Raw genomic sequence first — 12,610 nt, 5'->3', positions numbered from 1 at the left:
CACTTGCAAATCGGATGTCTTTAAAGCAGTACTCGCCCAACAAATATTACTAAGGACATAAATATGGTGACAGGTATTTCAGACATTGAGTATTTGAAAAGATAAAAAATATTGGTATTTTAAAATAAATTGGTTACCATTGGAGGACAAATATAATAATACAATATCTAAGGTGTAAATATATATGACAAATTGAGAATGTGATGAGTGATGAGATAATTCCATGTTAAAAACCCAACAGCTTTCCCCACTTCTATACTGACTTCTAGGCACTTCATGGATGATTGCTGACCAACCCCAGCCATTTGTGACAAATATTAGTTGGAAAATCAACTATCTTTTAGGATTTGGAAGCTGACATAGAACCACTTGAGACATTTTCTTTGTTTCACCTTTTTTATACTAATCCATTTACTGTTTTTGTTTTTGCAACAGAATTTAGTAATTTCTCTAGTAAGTATTTTGCATTATATCAACTTATTTTATGTCCTTCTTTGCTTATGTGGTTTAACTACAACTTGAAAACTTCTCTAAATTTAACTTAATTTTCTCATGGGTGAGTCTCCTAGAAAACTTCAGACTATGGATGTAATAGAGTAAATATATGAATCACCACCTAACTTTCATAGGTCCTCAGAGTATTCTGAAGATCTCCAAAATATTATTACTTTATGAACCTAGATTTTGAGAAATAAAAAATAGGCTTTAATTTTTATAGTTTGACCTCCATATTTTTAGAGTGTTCAGAACTACATTCTCCTTTAATGGGTGAAAAATTCTTATTGAAAATCCCTTTGAAAACACAAAAAACATAAATAAAAGAAAAAAACCATGACCAGATATTTTGAGGGTTCAAAAAATAAGTATAAGGAAATGTTAGAAAATGTTTAACGGCGGAAGTATGTAGAGAGACTGCTCCAAGTGCTTCCCTTTGTAAGTGGGGACAGCTTATATTCTATATTCTATAGATATAGCAGTAGAAAATATAGCAAATACTACACTGTTTACAAGACTTCTCTGTGCCTGTTATTCTTGCACAATTAACCAAGCATTTCCTGGGATACCTCACAATATGAATGAGATGAAAATTTGCTGAGCAGCATCAAAATGAGGCTCAGATGAGTTTGAACTCTAATTGCCAAGTACTCACTCCTGAGTTTTGCCCGTTTTTGACCTGGGAGCAGAGCTCTGTCTCTCCTTGGCATCTCCCATCCACTGTGTCTGCAGCCAGATGGGTCAGTCCAGCCAGCTCTGTACCATGTGGGATTTGGGGAGCTCAGTCATCTCTGCTTTATGTGAACCTGATGCCTGGCCAGTGGGAGCAGGGCCCCGGGGAGCCCAGAGCTCAGCCTACAGAGACAGCAGGAGGCCTGAGCACACCACCAGGCAGCAGCCCTCCTGAGCCCAAGAGAGAGGTCCTGGCCATGTGCCAGGGTGGACAGTGGATATCACAGTGGAACTCCTCTGCTGAGCATAGCCCTAAGTCATTATTGGAAATCAAGTAACACTGAGGAGAGACTGATGGTGCTCACTGTGAGTTTTAGTCTCTGCCCTTAGTGGGAGTGAGGGGTGTTTACAAGGGATCAGTTAACATTAAGGGTGGTGGGTAACTCTCTCTCACCCACCCACCTGTAAGTGGGAAACCTCTAACAGTATCTCCAGGTCAGCAGCATCATTTCTTATCCTTGAGATGAAATCCACATGATATAAAGTTAACATTGGTAACAGTCTATGGTTATCAATTCAGTGTTATATACTATATTTCAAAATTGCACAACATCCAACTATATCTTGTTACCAAATATTTCTATTTCTTCAAATGAACCATCTAATATATTACACACACTATATCTGCTTATCATTAATTACAGTCACTGGAAACCACTGTGTATAATCTCCAGTTTTTAATTTATATGTCCTAGACTTTTTGTTTGACTAGAATAATTCAATATGTGTTGCTTTTATGTCTTAACTATTCCTGGTGTTTTCAAAATTAGTCCACATTGTAGCATTTACCACTATTTTATTTCTTTAAGTCAATGGATAAGAGTCCATTATATATTTACACCAGAATTTAAAAAATCCATGTCCACTGATAGATGTTTTTCCCTTCACTCTTTTAACACAATGTGGGATTTGATGGTGATCTTCTATAGGGGCTTCTTTGCATCCTGGGAGAAAGTACACATGAATGTGGTCTATAATCCATCTGATGTGTTGCTGGACTTTTTTGCTAGGTTTTATTGAGAATGTTAGTCTATATTCTGATTAAAGCAATTATTATGTAATCTTCTTTTCTTGTACTTTGTGGTCGCTCTCTTCTCCAGTGAGGAGGTCCACAGAACAGGGTAGAGGAGAATGTGGCTGTGGAGTCACTATTGAAGACCTCCAGAGACCAATCAGGAAACAGGTCTGATTTTATTTGCAGTTACCATGTATATATACTCAGGCAGTAGCCAAGCAGATTACATGCCACCACCAATACAATTTTTGGCCAACTGTCTTTGCAGTGACCAATTGAGGAGCAGGCCTTGGAGTAAGAACAGGGACTGCAACACAGGGCCTCATGCCTTATGCCCAGGTCTGTGCCTATGGGTTAAGAGGTTTGCCGTTCACACACCTTGCATGGGGGATGGTTTGCCACTCAGATGCCCTTAACATATGCCTTGTATGCAGAACTCCATTCATTTGACCCCACATTGTGCTGCCATTTTCCATATTGTCTTTAACTACTCATCCCCAACCTTGTGCCTGTCCTAAAGAAAAAATAAGGAAGAAAATAAATCTGTGTTTATCCAGAAAAAGAGAGAACAAAGACCATGTATCTATAGCCATAGGAATGATGGCAACCTTGGTCTTTAGGCCACTAGGTCTGTGAGATTGAAAGACCCAATAAGCAGGCATGTTACTGTACGGTCCCAGGGGACTCCGAGGCTAGAAAAAGAATACAATGTAAGTGACTTCATCTGCAGTAGAGACAACATTACTTATTATGTCTATACACCTTATTTGACTTTGAGTCCCATGGACAATGAAAAGAAGGGAAATGTCCAGGAACAGGATTCAGTATTTGACTTGGTCACCATTGTATAGCTAAAGGGTGATCCTACATTCCTGAAAATTCAAAAGTTACAAAGGAATCTTTAACCTTTTGTACTTGTATTGGTACAGACCAAACTAAGGTCCAGAGCCCAGCACAGGGAAGGAACTCTGATTATGATGAGCCACAGAGGGAAAGCTAATGAAGGATTGTCACAGAATGACCCGTGAGCATCGTCTCCTTGTCTCATTCATGATCTTCAGCAGACCCTGGGCCAAGGCCAGCAGCCTCCACTCCTTTATGGACATTTCATGTGAGACATAGTGAGCAGGACCTGGCATTGGTCATCAGAGCAATGTAGTTTCTAAAATAAGAACAATCTCAGGTGTACTGATGATCGGTCTAGCTTTCACAGGTTATCTATCATTTCTAGTATAACCTTCCCTATGTCTAGGAAGAAAGTACAAAATGCAAAAAGCATTATAAAAGAATACTAAGTCAGATGCCTAGAAAGAAGTTTAATGGAGAAAGAATGATGTAGATAGATACCTTCTCTTCAATCCATCAGCAGTGTTCCACAAGTGAGGTATCCCAGGTAAAAAGGACTCCTCTGTTTTTATATTTATGAGAAGGAATGATTAGGAAATCAGGAAAGAAAGTTAAGAATAATGAAGAAGAGGAATCTGCTTCTTGGATCCCCAGAGGGGTCCGGGAGTCATAGTGCTCACCATGGAGGGAGAGGAGCTCTATGACCTTCCATGGAATCCTGTCCTTCTTGGCCTTGGACTGTCCCTGGACTATTGGAATTGTTTTTCCTCCCATCCTCAGGACCTCAGAGAGGCCAGCAGCATTGCTCAGGGCAGAGCCAGCTGCAGATTTCTCATGAACACAACACTCATCAAACATTCTCCAGAGTGAGGGGCAAGTGAGTTTGGGGCCTGCCCCTCCTAGGCACAATGGCCTCTGTGGAGGTGGGAGGCCTGTGCTCAGGGCTGGAGCAAATCCAGTTGTCCTGTGGGCTTTTTCTTTAGAGGGATGCATTAAGTCTCTAATCTACAGCAAGCACAGTGTGAAAACAGGGTTTTCTCAGCAAAGGCTGGAGCCATACTGATCCTGGCAGCCAACAGCAGCCCATCTGCTCCATGCATATCCCTGAGCATGCTCAGAGTCATGTCCACCATGCACCCCAGGTATGGTCAGTGGTTTCTGTGTCAAGTTTCTGAGTCCTCAAGAGACCTCCTGGCTGCTCTCCCAAGAGTTTCCTTTTGAATTTATACATTTGTACCCTCTCACATGCAGAGGGACACAGAGAAAAATACCTTTTACTCAGAATGGTCTTTATTATTTATATTTGTGCCTGAGATAAAATGTATTACTGCTAAAATGTGGATGCTGTTTCATAGCTCAGCAGGTAGTCTCATATGTGGAGTAAGTCTTAAATATGTTACTGCTTTCTCTTTTTCTACAGTTCAACCTAATGTCATTTTATGAAGGTTGAATAGAAATAATAGTGTAAATCACAAAATTATTATATTAAAACTTTCATGGGTCTTAATTAAGTGATACCAGGGTAGGCAGTGTAACTTGTAAAGCCCAGATTTGAAGACCTTCATCTAATCATATATCTTAACAGTAAAGTTAGGCAAATGCTGACAGGCAGCTTTATAATTTCCCTGAGAACTACTCTCTTTGCATTTGTGTTTCCACAGCTTCCTTTACCTGCTTGTTCCTGAGACTGTTCCACTTGAAAATGGGGGAAAGGCTGGGCAGGTTGGCACGTACCTGTAATTTCAGTGTGAGGCTGAGGCAGGAGGATCACAAGTTCATGGAAAACCTGGGTAACTAAGCATGGACCTGAGCAACTTAGCAAGACCCTGTCTCAAGAATACCAGTGGCAGTATGTCCATAGCACCTAGGGGAGCTGTTCTTGTGCCCCAGGACCTCTGGCAGGATCCAAAGCCAAAGAGTGATAGACATCTTCTAAATGTCCCAAATCTCAATGAAATCCAAACCAAGATTCAGTAAGAATTTCATTCAGTTTGGCATGGTTTACTACAAAGAATTCTAATGTGAGCACACAAACTGTGGCCTGTTGGTGTATCCTGAGGCAAGCAATATGGTTTAGAATTTTGAATTATACTTTTGTTTGAATTTCTCTTTCTATTCATTTATATTTTCAAATTTATTAATTATATTTTATCTTAATTTTTTTGTCTTCCAAATTAATTATTTCTCTTTTAATATTTTGAATTTTGTCTTATTTAACTCAAGATTTTAAGTAGTCTTTTTCAAATTATTAAACATCTGCAGCAGTTTCTACATTTTAAGTTATTCTTGACATAATTTTATTTTTTCTCTTTTATTTGAAACTCCAAGTTTGCTGACTTACAATGTTAGCTTCAATTTTTGTTTTATATTTCTCCTTGGATACCTCATACATAATATTTGAGTTCTCTTTCACAATAGCATCACCAAATATTACATTTTTCTTTAAAGAAAATTACTTTTATCATCAATTCTGATTCTAATTTTCTATCATGTGAGGCTTTTTCCCCAGGTGCTTAAGCACTTAGATCTTTTTGTCCACCCAGGGACTCCAATTGCTGGGTTTTGTTCATGACCAAAACACTCATGGGTCACTCCAGGGGAACTGGGCTAACTGGGCTGTTCAAAATAACCACACAAGAGATACAAATACCTTTTTCATTGGGGTCACTGTGACAGCTCCTCTGACTTTAAGGGTCCTTAGAAGGAGAGAGAGAGAGAGAGAGAGAGAGAGAGAGAGAGAGAGAGAGAGAGAGAGAATGCTCTGAGCACTTTTATTGAGAAGAAGCTATTCAAATGAGGCAAGGGGTCAGGTTTCAGAGGGCTGAGTCTAGCTTCATGATGCCCACTGTCAGCAGGTTGACTGACACCTGGTAGGCCACACCCAAGGGCACAGTAAGATAAGAGGACACACAAAGGCATTTCCATGGAACACTCTATCCTAAACAGGGCAAGGGGTTATATTACAAAGGAACAGGTGAGCATAGCTCCACCCATGGGGCTGTAGCAAGACAATGTCCCTGGAACCCACAAAGGGCAGGGCAGTCTGGCATGGCTGCTGCCAAACGCCTCAATCACTCAGCCAGAAAGTGACTCAGTCACATACAAGGTTGGTCTCCCACAATCATGCTGTTGTTGACTTTCTTCTCACATTTCCTTCAACTTTTTTACATTTGATTATGATGTTTCCTACACTGAAGTATCTTAAACTTAAAAGAAGAATATTTTTATTCCAAGCCATCAAGGTCTATATTCAGAATATTTTTTTGAGATGAGTTTGTACCTCCTACACCTGCTATGTTATGGATGATTCCCAGGATAATTGATGAACTCCACCAAAAACTGTTAGAAATAATAAACAAATTCAAGAAGAAATAAGGATACAAAATAAATACACAAAACAAGTATCATCTCTACAGAGTAATAGCAAAATTGCTACAAAACAAATCAAGAAGTCAATATATTTTAATGGTTTCAAAAGATATCTAAAAATAAATTTAATTGTCTGCTTAGGTTGTCTGGGATGAACCTCTTTGTCTTCATCTTCTACTTTGTCATTAAGCATCCCAACCCTCATATTAAAATGTGATTCTGTCTGATGTAACTTTTCTTTGAATTGTCCAATATCTCTGTTTTTAGTTTTGGAATAATACTTGCAATTAAGGTCAGACAGGCAACAGAGCTGTTTGGCCTTTTTTGGCTTTCTCCTGTCTCTGTTCTGTCTTCACAGCTGTTGCAGGATGGGTTGCAGCAGGCACTCAGTGAACCTGATGTCATTAGTAATAAACCATGCCCTCTTGCAACCTTTAGAAGATATAATCACTAAACCAATTGATCAGTGTTCATGGCAATGAATTTAAACAGTCAAGTGATAACAGTTGAAGAAGTAGGGAATTTATTCACTGAAGACAAGGGAAACATTTAATTCATTTTATTTTATTTTCATTCTTTCAACTTGCCACATCTTGGGACTGGCCACTAATTACTGTGAGGAACAATGCCCTAGAGACAGTTTCTTCTAATCACTTTCTTTCTTTATGGAAAAAAAAAGTTGTTGCCCTTTTACTTCCCAACTGCTACTGTCTGTGCCCTCCTTGTATTTAAACACAGAGATATTCAGTGCTGAGAGAAGTCTCAAGACAGGTAGGTCTGCAGGTGATGCCTGGTCTGGACCCTGCTTTGCCCAGCTCTGTTGCTGACTGGCTTCCTCACTGGTAAGCTGCTGATTTTGTGAGATAGAAAGTAGATATGACAATAGAATAAATAAAACTAGAAAAGGCTCAGAAGTCATAACAGGTCTCAGACTTGAAGGGGATTGAAGCTATGTGCAACTGTGGAGCAGAATATATTAAAAACACACAAATTATCAACCTCAAGAATATCATGTTTGTGTTGTAGATTTTTCATGCTACAGCACACACACACACCCACACACAGGCGCACACACACACACACACACACTCTCACACACACCTGTTTTCACTACTGTTGCAGAAATCTCTTAGCACATTTTCATTTCCACACCACAGCAATGAACTTAAAACACCTCATATTGAGAGGTGTGAAGCGAGGTGGAGGATTATTAAGTGAAGCATCACTGTCAAGCAAGCCTAGTGATTAATTATCACACATTTCTTCACTTTACACGTGCTTGTAAGAATCACAATCAGTCATAGTAAAACTATACCTAGTTAGAATTGAAATGCACACGTTTCTTTATGAAAGATAACTTGATGTAACAGCTGAGGTGTTCTTGAGCCCAAATCTGACAATTCCAGAGGGAGGCAGGAGCAGGGCAGATTCTCCCTCAGCAGATGAGGTAGTTTGGGGCCTTAACCTGGACAATGGTGGCTTTTGGAAAATACCAGTGCAAAATGGCCATTGTTTCAGTGAGATGAAAGAGGGGTCTCAGTGAAGTACTCTGAATATTTAATAAGTTAGGAATTGCATTTGCATTTCATTTTCAACATTTCAAAATCCAATTGATTTAAACTTTAGGTGCAGAAAGTGATATTAGAAAACAAGGACACAAATGCCTTGGTAAAAATTTACCTAAACTATAAAAAAGGCAATGAATGAAATACCAATAAAAATGAAGAAAGAAAAAAAATCACATAGAAGAAGAAAGGATGGTAAACAATATTAAATGCTTTTAATTGGGGATTTGTGTTGTTTATATAATAATCCAAGGCTAAGCATGAAGGCTAAAATATCAAATAAGCTAAAACATATTTAAATATAGGTATAAGCTCAAAGGTTAATTCCTATTATCAGGGAATGAGCACTATTAACTTTAGAAAAATAAACTACATAAATTTAAATAGAATCATAAATATTTTATTTTAGTGAGGAAGAATTCCCAGATGATCCTGAATACAAAATAGATTTGTAATGAAAATGTAAATCACATGCCCACTAGGGCCTTACCATCTTAGTTCTGAATTACAGAGAGGAGATACAGAGGTTATTTATTGGTGGTGTGATGAGTTAGGTAAAAATCAGCCCTGCACGTGGGGCAGGGGGAGGGCATCTCCCATCCCTGCTTGGAAGCTCTGTCATTATAGATTTTGGAAAGAGATGGGTTGCTCTCACAAAAAATGCACTCATGGCAAGAATGGAGGAATTATTTACACCAACATTTTTCTCAGTGTTTAGATAAGAAAAACATGAATAGAAAATACATCCAAAATATGATTAAAATCATTACACAAAGTCTGGCACTAAGATCAAGTAGTATGAAGCTCTGAATCACACTCAAGGATTGACACATATGAAGGAGTTTAAAGACGTGAGGCTGCATGTACAACTGTAATGCTCCTGGACTTGGGATTCTAATCCATATCTGGCATCCTTTATGAAAAACAGTGATGTATATTTACACATCACACCTAATAAAATGTATTATGAAAATAAGAAATCAAACCTCTATAGTAAATATTTTATTGAAGTTACAGTGGGATTACAGTTGATTTTATTGCTTCTTTTTAATGTATCTTTATTTGTAGTATTCACAAAATTCATTTATAAAGAAAGCATATAATCTTTTACAAATATAATTCAATACAATTTTTTTAAAAGTAAACACATAATATCACTGACCTCAACTTACTTTTTCCTTTTGTATGAAGAACCAGAACCTGTTGGAGTCGTTTCAAAAGTCAAATCCCAGCGCATAACCTGCAAGCTCTAGTCCAGTGCCAGAGTCGAGTGCCAGAGTCAGCATAAGTAAGTGGTCACGTGAGACTCGGGGGATAGGGCACCCAGAGGAGGGGGAATTCCTAACACAACACAGTGCAGGTCAGTTCTGAGACATGGTGGGCGCCCCAGGAGAGGGGCAAGTTCAGCTGCGGGCCTGCGGCCTCTGCTCCTGCCCCCTTGCCCTCCCTGCTGGGATCTCAGGCTGTGCCCTGTTCAGTGCTTGGCTTCCAGTCCTTATGGCGCAGCCATCTCCACTTCTAGCCCCCTTCACCACCATCTGCAGTTATGACAGCCTGCCTTGTTTGCTTTTGTAGAACACATTGTTTCAAAAAATGGGATTTGTTCATCAATGTACTTACTTTCTCCATGGACTTCTGAGCTGCACCAAAGCAAGAATTTCATCTCTTGTTCGCAGTATGTCCACCGATCAGAGCAAAGCACCTGGCTCATGAAAATCAATTACTGAAGAACAGTGATAGGTTTCTAGAATGTTCCATAAGATTTTACACTATTTGGCCACATTCAAAGGCTAAATTCCAAATGAACAACTACAATTCCCTTTCACCTAACACAAGTTTTATGTCCTCTGCCTCTCACGTTCCTGATTTCTTTGGAAGATTTCTACATTTCTGGGAAGACAAAAAAAAAAATCAGTATTCTGGTGCTAAGTTCTGTGACCTAGTTAGTTTATTTAACCAATGCCTCTGCCAAACCTTTTCCACCTTGCCAAGTAGAAAAATTTCTCTCTCTCTCTCTCTCTCTCTCTCTCTCTCTCTCTCTCTCTCTCTCTGTTTTGGTACTGGGGATTGGACCCAAGAGCACTTAACCACTGAACCACATACCCAGCTCTTTTTTATTTTTTGTTTGGAGACAGGGACTCACTGAGTTGCTTAACCCTCAAGAAATAGCCAAGGCTGGATTTGAAGTCACCTGAGCTCCCTGCACCCGGTCTATCTCTATTTTTCAGGAATGGTAATTTCTTGATATTTATACGTTATTCCTAGTTGGTTTTTGAGGATTACAATGATGGACATGTATAGGGTAGAATCAAACAGCAGTTATAGTGATTTCAGTTTCACCAGTTCTGGGAATGTCAGCACTTGTTTCTGGAAGGAACCTGTCGCCCCCTTTCTTCTGGAACAGAATCCTCTATGGCAATGGTTGTTGTAGCCATTCATCAGGTAAGAACAGTAATGGGGTTGCTATGCTTGGTTCTTTAATTTAAGTTGCTTAAGGCCAAGGAAGTGGTGCCCAACCCACTTTACACTCCTTAAACATTGGTATCTCTTCTATGCCCAGGTACTGCTTCAATCACTCAGAGAACGGTATTGAAGATTACACTGGGGGCACAGGACTATTGGTTCTGGGATAATCTATAGCCCATGCATTTCTATTAATATCACCAAATAATGCTAAATAATATCTGCTTCTTTTGGAGGAAAACATAGATAAATGAAAGTTAAGCTTTTTCCACTTTTAATTCCATGTATAAGCATGGCTGAGTGTATAATCTGGAAGGAGTGTGTAAGTATTCTAAGGTAACCATGTAAGGTTTTCATCTGGGAATGCAGGGCCTGCAGATTTTACAGAACAGTTACAAGAAGTGTTGCAAAACCACCTTTAAACAGACATTTATAAGAAAGTCATTGCATCCAATTATCCTCTCCAAATAAATGGCAGTAGAGTCTTTCTCCAAATTTCATACACAAAATTTTGCTTACCATTATGTTCGAGCCCCGATGCCAAAAACCACAGGGAGGATCAACCAGAGCTTCCCTGTGGGCTTCGTCCTGCTCGGGATCTCTGAGTGGCCCCAGCTGGAAAGGATGCTCTTCTGGGTTGTGATCCTCTTGTTCTCCATGACCATCCTCGGCAACTCCAGCATCGTCCTGCTGTCCTGCATGGACCCCCATCTCCACACCCCCATGTACTTCTTTCTTGGCAATCTTTCCTTCTTGGATCTCTGCTTAACCACAGCCTCTGTGCCCCAGATGTTGTCCCACCTGTGGGGGGCAGACAAGAGCATCACCTACACAGGGTGTGTCATCCAGCTGAGTGTGTTCCTCTGTGTTGGAGCGACAGAAGGCGTGCTGCTGGTGGAGATGGCCTTTGACCGCTACATTGCTGTCTGCCAGCCCCTGCGCTACACTGTCCTCATGCACCGTCCACTCTGTTGGAAGCTGGTTTTCCTAGCCTGGCTGTCTGGTCTGATAGTGTCTCTGTTCCAATCTTTCACCACCTTCCAGTTGCCCTTCTGCCCCCATCACCTCCTGGATGGCTTTCTGTGTGAGGTGCCTGTCCTCATGCGCCTTGCCTGTGGAGACACCACTGCCAATGAGTGGCAGATGATCATCACAGCTGTCATCTTCACCATGGTCCCTGTGGGGTTGATCCTGGCTTCCTATGGCTGCATAGCTCAGGCTGTGAGAAGCATAAAGTCAGAGGAAGGAAGGAAGAAAGCCATTTCCACCTGCTCCTCTCACCTCCTCATGGTCTTCATGTTTTATGGGACAGTGGCCATGGTGTACACTGACCCTAAGAGCAACTTTGCTTCAAAGAATGGCAAGTTTTTCACCTTCTTCTACACTGTGGTCACACCCTTGTTGAACCCTCTCATCTACACCCTGAGGAACCAAGAGGTACAGGACGCTTGGCTGAGACAGCTGGGAAAGTGGGTGAGCCCAAGGAAAAGCAAATAGTGGAGGATTTGAATCAAAAAGGAAGCTTATTAATGACATGCACACAGTCTCCTAAACAGAATCTCTCTGCAAAAGAGGTGTAAACCCTTTTGCAAACATACTATTTATATGTTAAACTACAATTGATCACACCATTTCTGTTTATTGTGACAAAACTGTGGATGTTTAGTAAGAGCTATTAAGTTTAAGGCTATATATTGTTTGCATTGGGTGCTGTTAATATTGATCTTCTTCTTAAAGGTGAGATATTGAAGACTTTAGGGGACAATATAAGTCTATAGGGTAGAAACTGTGCTGCCTCAGATCCACAGTATGAGAAGCCACATGAACAACATGAAAAAACAAGGGAACAAAGTGCCCCAGAGAAAGAAAGATGCTAGAACAATAGAATCCACTGACGAAACAGTGGAAGAAATATCAGAGAAGTTCAGAATGTGTGTAGTTAAGCTGATCTGTCACATAAAGTATGATGGAAAGAGTGAAATCAGAGGCAAATTTTAGGAGGTAAAATATAACTTCAATAAAGACAGATTATGAAATGAAATCAAACAGAAATTCTATAATCTCTTGGGCTGGGGATGTGGCTCAAGTGGTAGCGTGCTCGCCTGGCATGCATGTGGCCCGGGTT

General features: G+C 40.1%; 1 protein-coding gene across 1 annotated transcript; it reads left to right on the top strand.

Annotated features, from left to right (window-relative positions):
* Positions 1-11,022: 11,022 nt before the first annotated feature.
* Positions 11,023-11,982, top strand: LOC143388354 (olfactory receptor 2H1-like). The gene has a single exon (XM_076842172.1). The coding sequence runs from the start codon at positions 11,023-11,025 to the stop codon at positions 11,980-11,982; it is 960 nt and encodes a 319-aa protein (XP_076698287.1).
* Positions 11,983-12,610: the final 628 nt, after the last annotated feature.

Source organism: Callospermophilus lateralis, unplaced genomic scaffold, assembly GCF_048772815.1.
Source record: "Callospermophilus lateralis isolate mCalLat2 unplaced genomic scaffold, mCalLat2.hap1 Scaffold_1105, whole genome shotgun sequence".
Taxonomy (NCBI): Eukaryota; Metazoa; Chordata; class Mammalia; order Rodentia; family Sciuridae; genus Callospermophilus; species Callospermophilus lateralis.
Note: the sequence above shows the minus strand (reverse complement) of the source record. Positions and strands in the feature narration are given on the sequence as shown.